General features: G+C 49.5%; 1 protein-coding gene and 1 long non-coding RNA gene across 6 annotated transcripts in view; one reads left to right on the forward strand and one right to left on the reverse strand.

The window, feature by feature from the left end:
- The window catches only part of GRAMD1A (GRAM domain containing 1A), a 51,775-nt gene that overhangs the window by 7,876 nt on the left and 22,445 nt on the right, over positions 1-21,454 (reverse strand). For 3 of the 5 annotated variants that reach the window (XM_083455123.1, XM_083455121.1, XM_083455120.1), the window contains exons 4-16: positions 18,189-18,273; positions 15,532-15,635; positions 15,324-15,419; positions 12,941-13,021; positions 12,488-12,603; positions 11,453-11,606; positions 9,668-9,863; positions 8,252-8,395; positions 7,192-7,310; positions 3,514-3,656; positions 1,253-1,356; positions 345-530; positions 132-219 (exon numbers count right to left, since the gene is read on the reverse strand). In XM_083455123.1, the coding sequence (XP_083311249.1) occupies positions 132-219; positions 345-530; positions 1,253-1,356; positions 3,514-3,656; positions 7,192-7,310; positions 8,252-8,395; positions 9,668-9,863; positions 11,453-11,606; positions 12,488-12,603; positions 12,941-13,021; positions 15,324-15,419; positions 15,532-15,635; positions 18,189-18,273 (1,616 nt within the window). Of the gene's footprint in view, positions 1-131; positions 220-344; positions 531-1,252; positions 1,357-3,513; positions 3,657-7,191; positions 7,311-8,251; positions 8,396-9,667; positions 9,864-11,452; positions 11,607-12,487; positions 12,604-12,940; positions 13,022-15,323; positions 15,420-15,531; positions 15,636-18,188; positions 18,274-19,196; positions 20,366-21,454 lie in introns of those variants that run through there. The other 2 variants (XM_083455122.1, XM_083455124.1) reach the window with 2 other exon arrangements.
- On the forward strand, positions 10,697-18,043 carry LOC310684911. Its single transcript, XR_014514958.1, has 3 exons — positions 10,697-11,399; positions 12,920-13,081; positions 17,358-18,043. It is a non-coding gene; the product is annotated as an uncharacterized lncRNA (long non-coding RNA).

Below are 21,454 nucleotides of genomic sequence, written 5' to 3' on the forward strand. Positions count from 1 at the left end.
GATGAGCCCCACTGAACACAGTGGGACTCACCTCTGAGTAGACATGCCTGGGGCCGCGTCAGCTCCTAAGAGGCTCTAGATCCAACCCCAACACCCCTGCTCCCCATTTCCCAAGCCAGCAGCTGCCTTACACCAAGCTGATGATGAGAATCACGGTGGAGACGGTCTGGCCTTGGCCTTGTTCCGACAGCTGCTCCGAGAGCCGAGAGGTCAGGCTGCCTGCAGGGAAGGAGAAGGCCCGCAGGTCAAGGGCTGTTGCAAGCATCGTGCCCTGCGGATCCAGGGAGACAGCCCAGTGCGGAAGGGAAGGGGACAGGCTGGACCCCGGCGCGAGGGGGGCCTACCTGAGGGACGGATGGTGCGGGCTGCCCCCTCACCGTCAGGCAACGTGGGGAGCGGGGGCTCGACGTGGGGGGCTCTCCAGCTCAGGGTGCGCTTCCGGCGGCGCAGGCCGGACAGGAGCCCCCGCGGCTCCTTGCCATGGCAGCTCTCTTCCAGCAGGGCCTTCTCTGCCTGCACCAGCGCCAGCTCTGCAACAGAGGGAGCGGAGGCTGAAAGCTCCATAGCAAACTCCCAGGGGAGGCTGCTCCTGCCCTGCCAACCTCTGTCAGCCCTCTGCCAACCCTCCACCTGCCTGCCTTTTTAACTAAAGGGCCTTCTCGGTAGTGGCGCCTGCCCTGCGGAACACCTTCCCATCAGACATCAAGGAGATAAATAGCTATACAACTTTTAGAAGACATCTGAAGGCAGCCCTCTATAGGGACGTTTTAACCGTGTGATGTTTTATTATGTTTTCATATCTGTTGGAAACCACCCAGAGTGGCTGGGGCAACCCAGTCAGATGGACAGGGTGTAACAACAACAACAACCAGCCCAGGGCTCTGGCTGTCAGATCCCTTCTCCTTAGTCTCAGTTTTGCCTTTGTAGGATTCAGCAAGGAGGAGGGGGACAAAACTAGCATTAGCTATCTCTGCCCGTCATTGACTCTGGCGCCACCTACTGTTGGGCTCCCTGCCCCCCACCCTACCAGTCCCAATAAGCACCAGCTACCACTGCTTTAGACTCCAGAGCATGAATACCCCCCACATGCCCACAGATAAAGCAACCCAGACCCAGGGCCACTGAAACTACGGGGCGCTATGATCCCCCACATGGGACAAAGCAGGGGGCAATCCCAGCCCCTAAGGCCCCTGGCGGTGCTCCTATGTGCTCAGATTTCTGGAGTGCAGTTCTGCCCTTTTGCTTCCCATACCCAAGTGCTGAAAGAATTCTTCCACGCCGCTCCAGGCGTTTTTCTCAATGAGCGTTTTCACCAGGTTCCATGGCTGCTTCCGGTACCGGATCTCAGAGGAGACTCTGCGAGAAAGGAAATAAAAGCTTCTAATGAAGCGGCCTGTGAAAGCTCACTCCACAGACTCTATGGAAGTATTCAAGCAGAGGATAGACGGCCATCTGCCGGGGATGCTGTTATTATATTCTTTGTTGGACTGAACAGGGGTTCCCTCCAACTCTGTGACAATATGGTTCCATGATAAACGCTCCTATGGCAGGGATGGGAAACCTGTAGCCTTTCAGGTGTTGCCCCGCCAGACTCAGCTGGCATGATCAAAGTACAGTGGTACCTTGATTCTCAAACTTAATCTGTTCCAGACTTTTAAAAACAACCCCTAAAACAGGAATTTAACATTATTTTTACTATCTAACAAGACCATTTCTGGGTTAGGGTTAATTTTAGGACTGGGTTAGTGTTAGGGTAAGGATTAGAATGAGGGTTAAGGTCGGTGTTGTTTTATGTTTTCTTGTGGTTTTGATTCATTTGCGGTTGGCTTGCTTTTTTAATTTGTTGTGTTGCTGCTTTTTCATGAGTTGCAAGTTAGTTGGCTTTGTGGTTTTCTGGATAGTTTCAGTTTTAATTTTGAATGTCAGCTGGGGAGCACAAAGCCTCTGCTTCCCAGCTGAGAGATCCCCCGCCTCGCTCCTGCTTGCACAGGAGTCGGAGCTGGATCGGGGCTGCTCACCTGGAGAGGTGCAGGCTCCGTCACACTTTTCCACTGAGGGGTGCGTGGCTGTGTTCACCTCAGTAGAGAAGTTTAAAAGAGCATCGCGTGGCAATGCAAAAACAGCCTGACAGCTGCCTCAGCAGCAGTTTAGGGGCTCTCAGATGCAGCTGCCGGGCTGCCTCTACCTTTGCCATCCCAGCACCTATTCCGCCTGGCTGCCTTCATGTGGCGCAGGGCTTCTGGTGCTGAGGTGGGGGCTCCTTTAAACTTCTCCCTTGAGGGGAGTTTAAAGGAGCCCCCAGCTGCGAACCCCTCAATGGCAAGTGTGATGGTGCCTGCACCTCCCCAGCTGAGCAGCCCTGATCCAGCTCCTACTCCCGTGCAAGCAGAAGCACTCAAAACAGAAGTGTGGCACTGAAAAAGGAAATGTAACACTCAAAACAGAACAGTTCAGAATCCGAAAAAAGTTTGCAAACCCGAACACCTGCTGTTCACGGCGTTCGAATTCCAAGTTGTTCATAAACTAAGCTGTTTGAAAACTGAGGTACCACTGTACTGTTTTGGGGGGACAGGGGGTGGGCAGGTGTGGAGGACTCCCTGGTCCTGAATGGGGTAACTGTGCCCCTGAAGGACCAGGTGCGCAGCCTGGGAGTCATTTTGGACTCACAGCTGTCTATGGAGGTGCAGGTCAATTCTGTGTCCAGGGCAGCTGTCTACCAGCTCCATCACGGACTATCTTGTCAGAGTGGTGCATGCTCTAGTTTTCTCCCACTTGGACTACTGCAGTGCGCTCTACATGGGGCTACCTTTGAAGGTGACCCGTAAAATACAACTAATCCAGAATGTGGCAGCTAGACTGGTGACTGGGAGTGGCCGCTGAGACGACATAACACCGGTCCTGAAAGACCTACATTGGCTCCCAGTACGTTTCTGAGCACAATTCAAAGTGTTGGTGCTGAACTTTAAAGCCCTAAATGGCCTCGGCCCAGTGTACCTGAAGGAGCATCTCCACCCCCATCATTCAGCCCGGACACTGAGGTCCAGCTCCAAGGGCCTTCTGGCGGTTCCCTCGCTGCAAGGTTACAGGGAACCAAGCAGAAGGCCTTCTCGGTTGTGGCACCTGCCCTGTGGAAGACCCTCCCATCAAATGTCAAGGAAATAAACAACTATCTGACTTTTAGAAGACATCTGAAGGCAGTCCTGTTTAGGCAAGTTTTTAATGTTTGATGTTGTATCATGTTTTTAATATTCTGTTGGGAGCTGGCCAAAGTGGCTGGGGAAACTCAGCCAGATGGGAGGGGTACAAATAATAAATTACTATTCATATTCTTATTCTTATTATTAATGGTCCGGGATGTTGAGAGCTGCAGTCCAACATCACCTGGAGGACCACAGGTTTCCCACCCCTGTTTTACGGTGCCAAGGGATTCTCGCTGGTTTTGCCTGGGTCAACATGCCAAAAGGAGAGGAAACCAGCCCTGAAGCCGCGGGGACAAGGGGGAGGAACCAGTACCTGAGTCGGGCCTTGCTCTTGGCTACAGCAGTAATACAGTATCGATGCGCTGTGTAGAAGTAGTCCTGGTATGGGATCCCCTGTGTGATCACTTCTGAGTCGACCACGCAGCCCCCGCTTTTGGAGCTGGTACGGAACAGAGTCTGGCCGTTGAGAGAGAAAGGGGAGAAGAGAGACCTGTGAGTTCTGCAGTCATGCACACATTTTACAGAAGGGCAGCCACCTGAACTTGCTTGCAGCAAACTTGGCAAAGTCTTGTGGCACTTTCAAAGCTTAAAAAAATCATTACAGCATAAGATTCCATGGACTAATGCGTATCTATCTATCTATCTATCTATCTATCTATCTATCTATCTATCTCAACACCCACAGCATACATTTAAAGCACATTTAACATGCCTAAAGCACGTGGTTTCCCCCAAATAATCCTGGGTATTGTAGTTTGTTAAGGATGCTAGGATTTGTAGCTCTGTGAGGGGTAATCTACAGTTCCCAAGATTCTTTGGCGGAAGCAATGTGCTTTAAATATATGCTGTCAATGTGACTATATGTAGGTTTAGATGCATACATATTGTGGTACGAAGGGGGGTAGTAAGCAGTGACAGGACAGGAAATTAAACTGAAGAAATAGAGAGAGTGATGATTCAGAACTATACAAGGTAAGCCTGGTGACCCTTTATGACAGCAGCAATAGGTGGTAAAACAATGAACTCGGGAAAGAGAGTTAACCGAAATCTGTATAGTGGTACCTCGGGTTACAGACACTTCGGGTTACAGACTCTGCTAACCTGAAAGTAGTACCTCAGGTTAAGAAATTTACCTCAGGATGAGAACAGAAATTGTGTGGTGGCAGCGGGAGGCCCCATTAGCTAAAGTGGTACCTCAGGTTAAGAACAGTTTCAGGTGAAGAACCGACCTCCAGAACGAATTAAGTTCTTAACCAGAGGTACCACTGTAGTGAGAAGGAAGGCTGTTCTCTCTATTCAGAACCAAATGCACTAAGGAGAACTGATCAATGAACTGTGGGCAGGGCCGGCCAACCCATGAGGCAAGGTGAGGCAACCGCCTCAGGCGGCAGGATCCTAAGAGGCAGCAGATCCAAGGAGTGCATCACCTGCTGCTGCTGCCCCTGCTGCTGTGTCAACAACAGTTGTTGCCTCTACAGCAGCCTTTTGATGAAGAGGAGGCATTGGTGGTGCCCTCCCACCCTTGTTCCAGACGTGGATCTTTATTCCTCCCTTATTCCTGATGTACATCTTTACTTGCCCCTTCTTTCCTGGCCAGGGGGTGAGGACGCCATTTTGTGGTTTGCCTCAGGTGCCAAAATGCCTTGGGCCGGCCCTGACTGTGGCGACAAACACAGGGTGCAAACCGCCCTGTGCAAAAATCACCACAGAAATGACAATATTTATACAACCAGCAGGGGAACATTTCAGTTTATCTGGACGGTTTGCCACTGGTCTTGACTTAGCCACACTCAAGTCAAATAATTTGAAAGGGAAGCTCTGGTGCAAAACTGCTGAGCTACAATTCATCAAGGAGTCCCACTCTTCATTTTGGTCTGAATAGAGGCAATGGCTTTCTTTCCGATATAGGTGGTAATTAACTCAGATTGCCAAATGGGATTGTTTTATCACCCGTCATCTCTGGTGCAAAGGGTAACCTTGTTTATCTTGAATTTCACTATCTGTACTTTTTGCATTTTACTTCCCTCAGTACAGAAGAATTGCATCTTATGCCTGGGATCAGTTCCAGGGGTAATGTGTACGGTCATCCCCTCCCTTACGTGTGACTGGACTGTGCGCACATGCAGTGTCAGGAAAGAATTAAATAATTCAATTTAAATCCGGAAATGATGGGAGAGAGTTGGAGCCTGAAGAGGACAGCAGTGAAGGCGGAGGAAGCCTTGAAGAGACCGGAGGCACAGCAGGGCTTTGTTTACGCTGCTCAGCCTAACTGCCTAGCAGCTGGGGTGTGAGGTAGCACAACAGCCGCAGCCACTTTTCTGTGCGTCCTCCGGCCTCCTGCCCGCCCCCGAGCTTCAATTCTGGTTGTGGATATTTTTGGATACAGTATTTTTAGTACGAAGAGAGCAGCAGGGAGGGTGTTTAAAGGGTGCTTAGAGGGTGCCCCCAATTTTACATAATTTCACTTATGCGCACGGGGCCCTGGAACGTAACCCCCGCGTTAAGTGGAGGGACACCTGTGTATGTGAAAATCCCTCACAGACAAAGAAAACCTGTAGAGCTGACATGTGGATAGCTAGTCAGCCTTTTGTAAGGTGGCTGGTGAGGAAGTAATTCATGCTTGGCACATCCTTTGGCCGGAGGCACGCTGGCTCTCAGAAGTGGTGAGGATCCTCTTGTGAGATCTCATAGAAAGTCAGAGCAGCCCCACCACGCCCAAGAGCCACCGTGCTGCTCGCACGGCACACTGGGGGAGGGGGGGGACCTTGCTAGAGAGGAAAGGCGAGGAGCTTAAAAGCTCTTTTTGCATGTCCCTACCAGAGAAGAGGGACGTGGGTGGCACTGTGGGTTAAACCATAGAGCCTAGGACTTGCCGATCAGAAGGTTGGCGGTTTGAATCCCCATGACGGGGTGAGCTCCCGTTGCTAGGTCCCTGCTCTTGCCAACCTAGCAGTTCGAAAGTACACCAAAAAATTGCAAGTAGATAAATAGGTACCACTCCGGCGGGAAGGTAAACGGCGTTTCCGTGCGCTGCTCTGGTTCGCCAAAAGCGGCTTAGTCATGCTGGCCACATGACCCGGAAGCTGTACGCCGGCTCTCTCGGCCAATAAGGCCAGATGACCGCCGCAACCCCAGAGTTGTCCGTAACTGGACCTAATGGTCAGGGGTCCCTTTAACTTTACCAGAGAAGAATGGCAGATCAAGTTGACGGATTATGCCAAAAATGGCTAAAATGACTGGAAGAATCAGAAATCAGGAACACCAAAATTTTAATAAGGAATGGGGAAAATTTATAACTTATCTTAAAGGCTATTGTAAACAGTTAAAATCGTTAGGAGGATTGGAATATCACTTGGAGTTTAATGGTGAATTTTGGATACAATGGAGAGGTAAAAAGTTTGGATTATTATAAAAGATGCAGAAAGAAATGATTAACAATAAGACCCACAAAGGGGAGGAGGGAATTCCAAGAGATTCCTCGGAATCTTGTTTTTATGTTGTATGTTGGATATGTGACTGTAAAGTTTTATTCTGAAAAACCAAATAAAGAAATAAATAAAAATAAAAAGCTCTTTTTGCACCAGGTAACTCCAAGTGGACCTGGCATGAAAAGAATTTTTGAGCTCTCGGCCTTCCTTCCTTCCAAGGCAAGGCCCACTTGGTGTGCTCTCTGGCTTTTACAAGATCATGCAGGGAATTCCCAGAAGCCAAGCAGGCCTTGCCTGGGACTTCAGACATTTCCCCTCAACCAGACTGCCTTCAACCACGTATGGTTGAAATCACGCAAGTCAAATGCACGTAAGGTGTAGGTTCACTGTACTTACTATTCTGCTCCCCCCCCCCCCGGCGCTCTTTGTTTAGTCAACAGTTCTGAGGAAGCAATTGCTGAAAGGCTTTTTGAAATCCAGTCAGCTCGCTATAAGGGCACACTCCCCTCCCCCACCGTCTTTTTTACAAAGAAGAAGAAGAAGATGCTTTTGCACATCCACACCTGAGTCTCCACTACAGCAGCAGCCTTGGGGCCCAACGGGTTGGTGATGGGGATTGTGTAGGAGATGACGCGGCTTTGGTGGCACTTGTTGTCGCCAGTCCACGAAGTCAGCGCCACGTCTGCGGGAGAAAAGGGTACATATCAGGAGGAGGAATTCCTTGGTTATTGTGCTTTTAAAAAAAACGGAGTGGGTGGGTGGGTGGGAAAACATGTGAAAGTTTTAAGATCAATATACAAATCATGCAGTGCTAGGTTTTTTAAGAATCGCTTGCTGCCTGCCCTGTAGGTCCTGAAAGACCTACATTGGCTCCCAGTACATTTCCGAGCACAATTCAAAATGTTGGTGGTGATATTTAAAGCCCTAAACGGCCTCGAGTATACCTGAAGGAGCGTCTCCACCCCCATCGTTCTACCTGGACACTGAGGTCCAGCTCCGAGGGCCTTCTGGCGGTTCCCTCACTGCAAGAAGCAAAGTTACAGGGAACCAGGCAGAGGGCCTTCTTGGTAGTAGCACCTGCCCTGTGGAACGGCCATCCATCAGATGTCAAGGAAATAAACAACTATCTGACTTTTAAAAGACATCTGAAGGCAGCCCTGTTTAGGGAAGTTTTTAATGTCTGGTGTTTTATTGTGCTTTTAATTCTGCTGGGAGCCACCCAGAGCAGCTGGGGAAACCCAGCCAGATGGGCGGGGTATAAATAATAAATTATTATTATTATTATTATATTATTATTATTATTATTATTCTCAGAACATGGAAGTGGCTCCCAAGGATTCCATTTGGAAACTTTCCCCAACACTATCTAAGGATGCTGAGGATTGATCCAGAAACCTTCTGCGTGCAAAACAGAGGCTCTTTGTTACTGAGCTGCGGCCCTCCCTCCTGTAAATTGGATTGGGACGAAAAGACAGTGTTGCAAAATGGATTTGGGTCTATGTGATGCAGAATGACAGAAATGGGCAGCATCCTTTGTTTTGCAGCTTGAAACATCCTCCCAAACCCTGCTCCTGAACAACAAGGGAGGATGTAGCTTTGCAGGCGTCCCCGTGCCCTCCTTACCTGTGAACTTGCGCTGGTCCAAGAAGCCGTGTATGAACTGGGAGTCGCTGAAGAGCATCTGCTGCAGCCTTTCGGCTCCAACATGATAAACGGTGTTGATGAGCAACCGCCCCGGCAGGTCCGAAAAGAAAGCGTCCACCTCAGCTTGAGGAGAAGGAGAAAAGAGTTATAATAATAATAATAATAATAATAATAATTTATTATTTATACCCCGCCCATCTGGTTGGGTTTCCCCAGCCACTCTAGGCAGCTCCCAACAGAATACACTCATACCTCGGGTGGCGATCGCTGCGGGTTGCGCCTTTTCGGGTTACAGACGCACAGAACCCAGAAGTACCGGAATGGGTTACTTCTGGGCTTTGCGCATGCGCAGAAACGCAGAATCGCGTCACACACATGCACAGACGCAGCGCTGCTGGTTGCAAACACTGCAGGTTGCAAACATGCCTCCCGCACAGATCACGTTTGAAACCCGAGGTTCCATTGTATTAATAATAATAATAATAATAATGTGATTTAAAAAATCAAACATTAAAAATTTCCTAAAACAGGGCTGCCTTCAGATGTCTTCTGAAACTCAAGATAGTTGTTTATTTCCTTGACATCTGATGGAAGGGCGTTCCACCACTACTGAGAAGGCCCTCTGCCTGCTTCAAGTGCAGCAGGGGCACCGCTAGGCACCGTATTTTTCGCACCATAGGATGCACCGGACAATAGGACGCACCTTGTTTTAGAGGGGGGAGAACAAGGAAAAAAAATCTCCCCCTCTCTGCCCAGCGCCCCTTCAGCGAAGCGGCAGGAGGCGCTGCGCAGAGAGGGGGAGAATTTTCCCCTTCTTGTTTTCCCACTCTAAAACAAGGTGCCGTTTAAGGTGCGTTCAGGCGGCTACCTTGGAAGCCTGGAGAGCGAGAGGAGTCAGTGCACACCGACCCCTCTTGCTCTCCAGGCTTCAGGTTCCTTTCGACCTGCTCTTTGGGGCTGGCGGGGGGAAGCCCACCACCAGCCCCAAAGAGCAGGTCAGAGAGCAGCGGAAAGGCGCAGCGGAGAGGCTGCTGCCATAGTCACACGTCACCTCTCCAGCTGGGAGAGGGTCGCGGGGTGCTGCTTTAGCCCCGAGCGCGCTCTCGCGGCTGGAGAGGTGACACGCGGCTATAGAGGCTCCTGCCATAGCCGCGCGTCACCTCTCCAGCCGGAAGAGGGTCGCAGGGCTATGGCGTCTTCGCTCCATAAGACGCACACACATTTCCCCTTCATTTTTGAAGGGGAAAAAGTGCATCCTATAGAGCGAAAAATACGGTACTTAGAAGAGTCAGGGCACGGGGCCCATAACACAAATTTGCATATTATCTGCATACGACAATTCACACACACACCCCATTTAACAGAGAGTGGGGGGGGGGGAGAGGCTGCCCTCACCTTCATCTTGCGTTGAGGAGGAAGAATTGCTCATGTCCGTGGGGAGCTCCTCGCTGGGGAGTGGGTCCCCCTCCAGGGGGGACATTGGCGGCCCTTGTGGCAAATCGTCCCTGGGAGGTTCTGTTGCTGAGGTCACTGTGTGGCTGGAAGAGGCATCCACTTGGCTGTCAGTGTTCTCATCTGGGTCCTCTGCCAGCTGGAAGGAAGTGGATGGGCACAGTTAGTGACACACTTGAGGAGTTTGCTCTCTTTCGAGTGGGCAAAAGATTATCCAAATGTTCTCCAGACATGGGAATACTGGGTGCATATTTGGCATTGAGCATCAGCACCCGACATCTGGGGGGGGGGGGCAGCAGCAGACGCCTAGTGGTATTTTGACAGCTTGCATGCAACAGAAGTCAGGATGGCATGCAATGGAATGTGGTACAGCTAACTTTTTGTACAGCTGCCAATCTAACGCAGATCATGGAATCCTACATACTAACAGCAAGCATGCTCTTTGGGAACCTATCCATCCTTATGTACCCAAAATGCAAAATCCATGCAGAGATATCAGGGGTTGGGGGACACAGCTAAAAGAGGAACGAGCTTGCTCAGTGCTGCAGAACAGCGACTGATGCTGGAGAGTGTGAAAACGGAAAACCAAGGAGTGGAAATGGAATGGAGTACCTTGGAAAAGGGCATGGCTGGGTAGCTTAAATCTTGAGCAGCTGCACTGAGCAGTAACAATTTCTTAACTGTTCCGCTTCCCTACCTCTAATAAAACTCATGTATCTCCTGTGGAATCCTGACAATCATTTTTCTCTTTCTGTTGTTTTCTTTAATATTTATCATGACTGCTAACAAGTTTTATTGTGGCACCTGATAAAATGGACTCTAGCCCATGACACAATAAATCTGTTGTCTTTAAGGTGCCACAAAGTTCCTTATGGTGCTTGTTATTAACAAAGCTACCTCCTTTGGAAACTTTAGGTAGCATATTTTCTTACAGGCTCAGAGCATATCTAAACTACTAGCACATCAGTCGTAAACCAATCTTAGCCTCACGGCTTCATGCTAAAGAATCCCAGGAACTGTAGTTAGCCAGAGTGCTGGCCATTCTCGAGACAAGATCTCTAGCTCAGTTTCCTTTTAAGGGGAGGGAATGTGTTCTGAAGTAGTTCAAAAGCCTGTCATTTCCCTGAAACGTCTTACATTATCGGGAAGTAAAATCATAAAACTATTTTAGCAGGAAGTGTTTAGGTATGTCAACTTCGTTTTGAGGGCTCCCTCTGGACGCTATTCTTGGACATTTCCCAGCTCTGTACGGCTTGACTAAACAACAATTACAGATACAGAGAGTGAGTCTTTTTGGCCGTGAAAAAAGCAATCTCACAGAACTGGACTTCTAAAAATACTCCAGATCTTGAAACATTTATCTGTTTTGGCAACAAGCAGGGAAGGAATGGTTTTATTACGTGAGATAAAATCCCTTGATCTGATTTAATTTGCACTCATTTCCTGGACATGTTTTATTTTAATTAGTGAGGAAACTTTCCACCGTCCTCCACTTGCCTCTTCCTACACCTTTACGTGTATTTCAAGCTTCCTCAAGGAACCATTCCTTTGCTGCTTGGGCTACAGCAGAACCCTTGCATGTTGCAGAGCATTCTGGGGGAAGATTCCAGAATGTTCTCTGCTGCTCCAGAGACCAATGGGTGGGAAACACAGAGAGGCAGATTTTGGCAAAAAGGTACAAGAAGAGACGTTCAAATGGCCCCCATATCCGAACCCCGCCATCCTCACCGAGGTGGTCCCGTCACTACTGCTGGCCAGCGAGTTGATGCTCTGACTGGCGTCCCTTTTGTCAAGGAGGGGGCTGGTGTCCAGCTTGAGGTCCGTGCTGCAGCGGGAAGTCAAGTCGCTCAGGTCAATGACATCCCCAGTCTCTTTCGGGCTTCTGTTGGAAAGAAGAGCCAGGGAAATGTAGAGACAAGGAGGAGGGAGGGTTCAAAAAGAAGCCCTGGGTGAAAAAGGCTGGCCTAAAAAAAGGAGGGCACAAGGGCCCCCACCCATATCCACAATCAACTTAGTGGCAACTTCAGCCACTGGGTGGGGCTGACTCAGCATTCCTGAGCCTGGGTTTGCCAACTTTTTTGGGGCCTATGGGCACATTTGCAAACTGGAGGAACTGTTGGGAACACCACACACAAACACAGACTGCAGCGTATTCTACTGAAGGGAGTTGCAGTCCAGCAAAGCCTGGAGGGCCACATTAATGGCCTCTACATTAATGGTGTGTGAATGCTCTCTTTCTCTTGCGCACACTTTGAAAGTCATCTAATCTCCCTTGCTGTATTTTACTGTATTTTTTAATTAGTGTTTTTATGGAGCAGCAAAGTAATTTCGTTGTCCCCGAAGGGGGCAATGACAATAAAGATATTATTATTATTATTATTATTATTATTATTATTATTATTATTATTATCTTGGGAGAGAGGGAAGAGACTTTCTCTTACAAGTGAGAATGTGGGCAACGCTCGGACCACACCTTGATTCAAATTTGGTAGGGCCTCTTGGAAGGGGGATGAGACAAAACTGCTGCACAAGCACGCCCAGGTAAGAGGCTTGGAGCAAGCAGAACTAGGAGAAGGATCCTCGCCTGAGACTCTGAAGAGGTGCTGCCAATCTGTGCAGCCAGCACTGGGCTAGGTGCACCCATTAGCCTGACTCAGTAGAATGTAACCTTGTATTTTATCCTATCTCCCCTGGCATCCTTGTAGTTACACTGCAGTCAGGGTGGGGACGCATTATGGTGTCTGCAGGGCAGTGTACACTCACCCCAAACCGTTGATCTCATCGATGGGAGAGACGTAATCATCATCCTCACTGGTGAGGCCGAGTTCAGAGCCATAGCATTGGTGGACAATGTGCCAGAGCTCTTGAGGGGACAACGTCTGGCAGGAGAGCACAGCATTAGAAAAGAGAAAAAGCACTGCAGTTGAAGACCTTGGATGAACAGGGCAAAATCAGTCCAGGCTTATCTTTTTAGTCCTGACACAGATACATGCAACACATACCCCCCCAATACAGTCTAGAACCCAACATTAAACATTTGGTTCCTATTTTCAGAAACTGGGCAGAGGCTTCACTCACGCAGAGACAGGGACATACAATAAAAAATAAAAAATAAATGACAAGATCTGAAACTCCAGTGCTGAAATATAGCAAGGACTGAGCTTCAAGCTGCCGTATCCTAGGTTGTTTCTGCAGGAGCAATGGGTCCGTTCTTACCTTATCCAGGAGCGTATTCTGCCAGAGGCGGAAGATCAGCATGAAGCAGCGGTCACGGGCCCCGAATGAGGTGAAGAAATGCTGGGAACGGCAAGTGAAGAGAGAGCCTGAGATCAGTGCCCCAAGATCAGTGGGATCAAGGTGAATATTCATAGCTTCTACCTACAAGTTGTGCGCATGCTGTTGTTGCACAGCAGGGCTGAGGAACCTGCAGTCGTTCAGATGTTGTTGGGCACCAGCTCTCATCATCTGTGGCCACTGACCATGCTGGCTGGCACGGCTGGGAGCCCAACAACATGGGGAACCCAGTATGGGGGGTGCTGATAAAAGTGCAGAAAGCAAGTGTTGGTATCATCACCTTTCAACCTCAAAGTTTTGCTTTGCTTGGATTATCCTTTGCAATACTGCTTGCCATGAGACATAGGGGTGGGTGGGAAATGAGTCGACGTGATACCATTTGATCAGACAGGTTATGGGGGTCCATTCACCTGCCAAAATGGCCCACCAGGGATCGGGGATCCCAGGATCTGGCCAGCCAGCTCATGTCTTTGTCTCATCTCAATGTCATTATCAAAGTTCACCCTTTTACTAGCCACACTTGTGCTCTGGACTAATTGCCTGCAATGACTACATCCTGATAGCTGTCTATCAACAGTTGATAAGGTCAGTTAGAATCCTGAGATCCACAGAGCACATGAAATGAACGAGACTTCCTGCAGAAGGTGGTGGACTCCCCTGCCTTGGAGGTTTTTAAGCAGAGGTTGAATGACTATCTGTCAGTAATGCTTTAGTAGAGATTCCTGCATTGCAGGGGGTTTAACCAGATGATCTTGGGGGTCCCTTCCAGCTCTACGATTCTATGATTCTACTGTGAAGTACAACAAAAGCAATTAAATGCTATTAAGAGGCAACTAGCTCACATGAACTGTTCCAGAGGCACACCCGAGAGTCACCCGATGTTCTTTTCCCTTTTGCTTTTGCAGGCCATTGCCCCTCTAGCTGAGATAACGTATCAGAAGCAGGGACATAGGAGATGTCTAGGAAAATAAAAGGCTGCACACTCTGCAGAGATTAATCTCTGTGGAGCACAGCCTGTCCAGACACTGATAAAACTTTAGCTGAAGAGTGGGGTGAGGAGGACTGTTGGGTCAGGGTGCAAACCAGCAACTGTGGGCTGGAGGCGAGGCCTAGGGCTGTGATCTTGTTTTTAACAGGAGGAGGCAACAAGGCTCCTCTCTCACGTCCTGTGCCCTTGTGCTTCTTTGTTTGCTGGGGCACAAAGGTTAGCAGGAAGCGGAGCACACAGATATGATTAGGATCATATCCACTGGCATGAGATTCACACTGAGAACAAAAGTCCACGACCTTAGGGAGGCAGGTCAGAGGAGGAGGAGGAAGAGGAAGCTGAGGGCAGGGCACTTCCTAACAGCTCCCCTTCACAGCTCCAGAAACCAGGTTTTCCTCATGCACATGTGCACTCATGCACAGCTTCAAAATGGCCATTGGAAACTCAGTAATGTTGGGAAGGGCACCATGACCGGAACTGTGCAAAGCAAGCTGCAACTATCACACAGGGAGCAGAATATCAGCTGGCACAGGGGTGAGCCGCCTTCCGCCTTACCAGGTGGGAACACAGCTCAGTGGGAAAGTGCCAGCTTTGGATACAGAAGGTCCCTGGCATCTTCAGAAATAGCAGGTGGGAAATATTATTGGATTGGCTGGCCAGCAAACACCCCCATGGGCAAACACTGACAGGTAGATGGTGCTACCACAATGTTTACCATCTGATGTCATGGTGATGCCGAGCAACTGACAGGTAGGTGGCTCCGCCCACCGGTCAAAGTTGACCTGCAGGGTGCGCGTGTGGAGATGGAGGTCTTATTTCAGTTTTGCATGCCGTATACCGTCTTACTGTATTTTGGTGGAAGTGTGGCTTGTGACTATTTAAATAAATAATATAACAGCGTGTCATAACGTTTACAAAGCAAGAACGTACGCTGAAGATCTACAAACAGCTGCAACCCAAGAAATCTGTATTCGGTGATCTTAGAGAACTGCATTCTTGGCTTAAGAATTTTAGAAATTATTATTGCCTGCTAAATGTCTACACCGCCCTTTGTCTAAAGATCACTAGAAATGCCCAGCTCGATCACACCAAGGCCTACCTAGCCTAGAATTATTTGCAAGAATCCCAGCTGCTTCACCAGAATTGGCCAGTGGTCCTTTCCCGTTGGCCACTGTTGGAGACTCGAAAGATCTTTGGCCTGTTCCAGCAGGTGCCTCCTTTTATGTTCTAGGCACCTGGAGAGCCACAGGTTCCCCAGTCCAGATCTGGAATGTGCATAACACGGGAATCAGCCCAAATCACACACACCCGGCTCACCTTCTCGGTCTCCGTGCAGATCTGAATCGCGTTGGGGATCAGCTTGGCCGTCTTCTCCTTCCTGATGCATTTCACCTCTTTCAGCTGGATGGAGATCTGTTGCGGACGAGTGACATAACAGGGATCAGTGGCAGCAGGGGGGGAGGCAAAGGGGCTCGCCTGCGTACCTGACCCATCTCTCCCTAGGCTACATTGCCAAGGCACTCACCGTGGTCTCCCATCGGAAGATGTTGCTGTAGAAGCAGATCCAGTTCTCTGATAGGTAAAGGCGCCCTTGAAGCAAGATGTCACGCTGCAGCGCACAGGAGTAATCTGAGGAGAGGGGAGACGTCAGCTGCTGAGAGCAAGTGTTTGGGTTCAAGGCAGAGTCGGGGGGGGATTGGGGGAGCAGCAGCAGGCTTGTGGGGAGACCAATCCTGTTGATAAGGGGGATAAAGGCCACAGCTGCTGGGCACTGACCCAAGGCTGCTCTGTTTTTAATTTTTTATTTGCTTTTCTGTTACAATTCAGCATTAATACATAAACTGTTACATTCAAAAAGAAATAATAATAAGAGTACATCTTTTCATACACTTCCCTCACCCTCTTTCCATGGTTTCCTATCTATTCCCCACCTATCCACGTCTTCTTGTTCTTCTCAGTTTTCTCTCTCTCCTTATCTCATGAAATAACTGAGTTATTCTCACCCTGATAGGTTAATTATCTTGCTATAATGGTTTTTCATATAGTCTAATGGCCAATCCTCCTTGAACCTTTTATCATCTCAGTTTCTTATTATGTCAGTCATACCAGCTAATTCCGCGTATCCCGGCAGTTTACGCTGCCACTCATCTTTTGCTGCTCTGTTTTCATTTCATTTTCCAAAATATATTGCTCAGCCTTACTGTTTTCTTTTGGGGTAGGTTGCAATCACATAAAAACACAGCGACACAGCGACTAAAGCTGCAGTAACAAAGCAGATGCAAAGCTTGGTTAAAAACAGCCCACGTCTCTAAAAAGTCTAGGTGAAGAAAAAAACCTGGTGCCTAAACAATAACAAAGAAGGCATCGCCTCATTTCAAAGGGAGCTCCCCATGTGAGGCTCAGCAGCCAGAAACACCCTCTCTGTGGTCACTCCCCTGCCTCACATCTGACGTTGGCGCACCCAGAGGAGCGCGTGGGCAGGTGACCTCCATTTACTGGCAGGTTGATACGGGAGCAGTCAGTCCTTTAGAGCACTTATTCTAGAGACAGGACATCAGAATGGTTGCAGGTGACTAAACAGGACACTTCAAAACCAGAGGCTTTAACTGATTTAATAGTTGTTCCATTGTTCTGTGGATAAAGGACAACAGTTTTGTGAAGGACTCTCTAACCTAGGAGTGGGGAACTTTCTTTCTGCCAAGGGCCACATTTCCTCAGGGGTAATGTGCTGGGAGCCATGTGCTGGCAGTGGTTAGGACTAGAGCAAAAACTGGGTGGGACACCCCTTTTCTCCTTCTGCAACCCCTTTCTCGTTCTCTCCATCACTCCCCTTTCCCTTTCCTTATGCCACCTCCCTTTGTGTGTGTGTGTGTGTGTGTGAGAGAGAGAGAGAGAGAGAGAGAGAGAGAGAGAGAGAGAGATCCCATTTTCCCTGCCTCTCTCCTTTTCCCCAATCCCCCCTTTCTTGATACCCACATGAAATTAGGCTAAGGGTTGCATTTAAACACACACACACACAACTCCCAGCATCTTCATCAAACTACAGTTCTTCGGTGTCTTGGGGAGCAAGTCTACTCTAGACCATTAAACTGGCACTCAGCTCATTTGTAAGCTTTTTTGTGCTGATTGGCACAAAGAGGCAATTTATGAGGTGTCCAGAAATAGGAATCAGCAAGCCTGCTAGTGCAGAAAAAAGATATGTAGGAGAGATCAGGCTGTGAATAAAGCGGGGGTGTCACAATGAATTTCTCTTCCAACCTGTGAACGGGGCCAATTGGATCTATACTTACAGACGGGGAGGGTAGGGGCTAATCTAAATTCCAACTATAATTACTTTATACATTTTGACAGGAGTGGAATCCTCAGTCAGGAGAACTTAAAGGATGGACAGGAAAGACAAGAGAACCTAAAATGCGAGAAACTGCAAGGAAACCTCTCTCGCATCCTAATCATGACAAATACGAAATTAGAAAAGAACATGTTCTACAAAATGATCTCTCTCTCACAGCCAAAGGCTAGAGCCTTCAGAGACTAACTGCCTTTGAATGTGCATTATGTCAGGCGGGCTTAAGTTTGCACCCTGGTTCTGGGCCAAGAGAAGTGAATCGCACAATCTTTGCACACTCTTTTAAAAATGCCAGTCAGGTAATAATATTGCAAGGGAGAAAGATATTTCAATTTGCACTTAAAAACAACAACAACAAAACCATTTATCTCCCTTCCCTTGCACACAATGGGACAAATGGATTTTGCCCTCCCTGTGCTTTCAAATTCTCCAGAAATCGTAACTCTGCACATCAAACCAGTTCTCAAATAAGTCTTTGGTCTCATCATGCATTTAAAGCATGTTGCTTCCCCCCAGAGAAGCCTGGGAACTGCTGTTTGTTAAGGGTACTGGGGACTGTCATGTGCTTTAAATGCATGCTGTGGCTGTCACCAACTCTGATCTCCTCTATCATCTACTGCAGCAAAGATAGAGTTTGTGGAAGCCCTCAAGAAGTTGCTGTCCTTCCATCTTCCTTGGCCCCATGGGGACTGGAGGGCCACCACAGGCTCCCCACCCCAGCTTCACACTATCAACCATCGCATGTAGGCCTGCTGATACACCTCATCCACCACCTACTTTGGATCCCACCGTTTGGCATAGCCTCCCTGCACCGCCCTTCTCCTCCTGTCTCTCACCTACAAGAAGCCGCTCCGTTTCAGGCAGTCCCTTGAAGATCCTGCGAAAATCCTCGTTGCGCTGCTTGTACGTGGGGCTCAGCATCTGCCAAAGACAACCAGGCCCTTCAGGATGGAAGCATTCCCTTCCTGTCCCTCCCACGGGACCCTCGGCCCAAGAGGCACCCAGCTCAGAAGAAAACTATCTATGCCCACTTCCAGCACCATGCAGAGAGCTGGAGGCAGGAGCTATTGGTTTAGCAGAGCCATCCTATGGCATGGGATAAGAGAGCAAGTGGGATGACTTTTATTTTCCCATCAACGGCCTCGGCCCAGTATACACAAAGGAGCATCTCCACCCCCATCATTCACTGAGGTCCAGCTCCGAGGGCCTTCTGGGAGTTCCCTCACTGCGAAAAGTGAGGTTACAGGGAACCAGGCACAGGGTCTTCTTGGTGGTGGCGCCCGCCCTGTGGAACGCCCTCCCATCAGATGTCAAGGAGATAAAGAACTACATAACTTTTAGAAGACATCTGGATGAAGCCCTGTATGAGGAAGTTTTTAATATTTGACATTTTACTGGTTTTAAATATGTGCTTTAAGCTGCCCAGAGTGGCTGGGGAAACCCAGGTAGATGGGCGGGGTATTATAACCACCACCACCATCACCACCTTAAAAAAAGAATGCCACTCTTCCTACAAGGAGCTACAAACAGTATACACAGGCCTCCCCATTTTATTCCAACAACCCTGTGAGGTAGGTTACATTGTGAGATTAGATGGCTCAAGGCCACCCGCCTGTGGCTCACAGCTGAGTGAGGATTTCAACCTGGCTCTTTCCTCTATTTTAAGTCCAGCACTCTAACTACTAAACCACGCTGGGGCTGTGTAATTAGCGGCTTAAAACACAGCTGAGGTCATTATTTTCCTCAGTTTGGATCAAAGCTGGTTTGGGGGAGGGGGTGAATGGATCGAAATGCAGTATTCCGTAAGAAACAAGGGGGGTGGATAGATAAGGCTTGTGGCTAACCTCATGCACACACCACTTCCCAAACCTGGGGTGGGAGTACACTAGATGCAGAGTAAACAGGTGTACACAGCCTTGCTATCTGAGGCTGCAGAGACCTGCTGGTTGGAGTGGAGGGTCTGGGTGGGGGTGGCAACTGATAACCTCAGGGGATGGACAAAGGGCCCCAGAGCTTACAGAAGAGTTTCAGAAAGGAAATGCAATGCACTGCAGCCAAGCCAAGCTGTTTAGGGGTTGATGTAGTAGAAGGAAGAGAGGGGAGCAAGGCAAGACCAGGCTGCGTTTTAAGCTGTGTACATAGACCCAGTGTGGTGTAGTAGTTCGACTACACGCACCCTGGAGGTAAAGAAGCAGAACCGAGGAAGGAGGGAGGTGGTGGGGTGCTCAGCAAAAGTCAAGAGAAGCAGGAAGAGCGAGGCATCTCACTTACTCTGTCCAGAGGGAGCGTCTTAACCCAGGGAGCAAGGGCAGCAGGCGAAGGAGGTTTCCAAGCAGCATCAGCGTGGGTTGCAGGGTTGGTGGGTGCGCGCGCGCACGCAAAGGAAGACAGCAGCAGCGCTAGATTCAGAAAATTCAGCAAACGCACTGACTGGCACAAGAATGGACAGGTTGCAGCGCGGGGTGGAGAAAGGGCAGCGCGCCAGCAAGAAGCCAAGGTGCAGGATTGGAGCGATATCATCAGCACAGAAAGCGGGGGTGGATGGGTCAAGAACGGGGCTGACAGTGGAATGGGGGGGGGGGAGAGCGGGGAGCGCGGCTGGCAAAGTGTCAGCGGAAGGATGGGGTTAAAACAGCAGCACAAAAGAGGAAGATCGGAGAGAGGGAGGGAGCAGGCTGGGGCAAGGGGGTGGGGTTCTCGCAGGCGCCCCGAGGGTCATGGAAAGTGCTCGGGAGGAGGTCGGGGCGTGCTTCCCTTTTCGCAGGGGTCGGATCCCGAAGGGGAGGATATGCAGAAGGGCCGGGGAGGAAGTAAAAGTGGGGGCGCAGAGGAGCTGGGGAGAGTGAAAGGAGGGCGGCGGAGGAAAGTTTCTGGAGCCCATCGAAGACGCGGAGAGGCCTCCCCCAGGGACAGCTCCGCAGCTCCTGTTACACCGCCCAGCCATTGGCTACGGGTGCCTGGGTGTCACTTACAGGAAACAAAAGGGGGCTGGGTGTCAGGCTGCAGTTAACCATCTCCTGCCCACGTGAGGGACTCTGCCCCCCCGGCGAAGGGGAGGCGACCTCCGCCGGCCCGCCTCAACCCCGGCGCACCGCTTCACTTCTGAAGAATTCCTCTTCCGGAAGCCATTGCAAAACACACGGAGAGATAAAACTCAGCGGCGAGGGATTCACGCTCTGCACGCGCGCAGAGACACCGTCTTGGTCTTTCCCTATGTATTACTAGATTCCCGTCGGTTTGGTAGTGAAAACGAGATTCCGAGGCTGAGCCTGCCTTCTTCGCTCGAAGGATTTTTTTTTTTTATCTCGCCCCCTAGAAAGGTTCCCAGGGCAGCTTACCCAAAGAAGTAGGAAGAGTGATAAGAAAAAAATAAGACGCCGATTAAAAGATTAGGTGCGAAACTCGGCAGCGGCAATGGCAAAACGGGTTCGATCCGCGTATGGGGCAGCGGCATATTCCTGCATTGCAGGGGGTTAGACTAGATGACCCGCAGGATCCCTTCCAATTCTAGGATCCTGTGATTCCCTGGCCATGCCCTCCACATCCGCTGCTCTTTGTTCTACGCTTGCTGCCAAAGCAGAAAGGGAAAATTACAGGGCAGAAGCAACTTATGTATAAGATTGGGGGAAGGAGGAATAAGAGATAAGATTGCCCCATCTTGCAGTCTTGTCTAGCTAAACCTTGTTCCCCACCACCAGCCCCAGTGCTTTTTTTCTTTAAAAAATTGTTTAGGGGTACTCTCATTTTCCTACTTATTGAAATACTGCCCCTCAATGAGGCCAAACTTAGATTCACAAAATGTTTAGGGGTATGCGTCCCCCCCCCCCGAAAAAAAGGACTGCCCCTCCCTTTGCCATCCCTCAAATGCTTGTGCATTTCATTCAATGAGACTAGCCAGATCTGCTCATGGAGCAGAATGGGGAGTGGGCTGTACCACTGCAGGCAGGGGTACATTTGCTCACCTCACATTTTAATGTCCCTACATTTGAGTGGGGGAGGAATATGCCACAGCTAGAAATCTACCATATCAATGGTACAGAAAGGTTCTAAGCCAGTCCTCTTCCCTGCTGTGCTAGGTTTCCAACTGCAAGGAGCATTTGTT

Source organism: Podarcis tiliguerta (genome assembly GCF_965153285.1).
Source record: "Podarcis tiliguerta genome assembly, chromosome: 8".
NCBI lineage: Eukaryota > Metazoa > Chordata > Lepidosauria > Squamata > Lacertidae > Podarcis > Podarcis tiliguerta.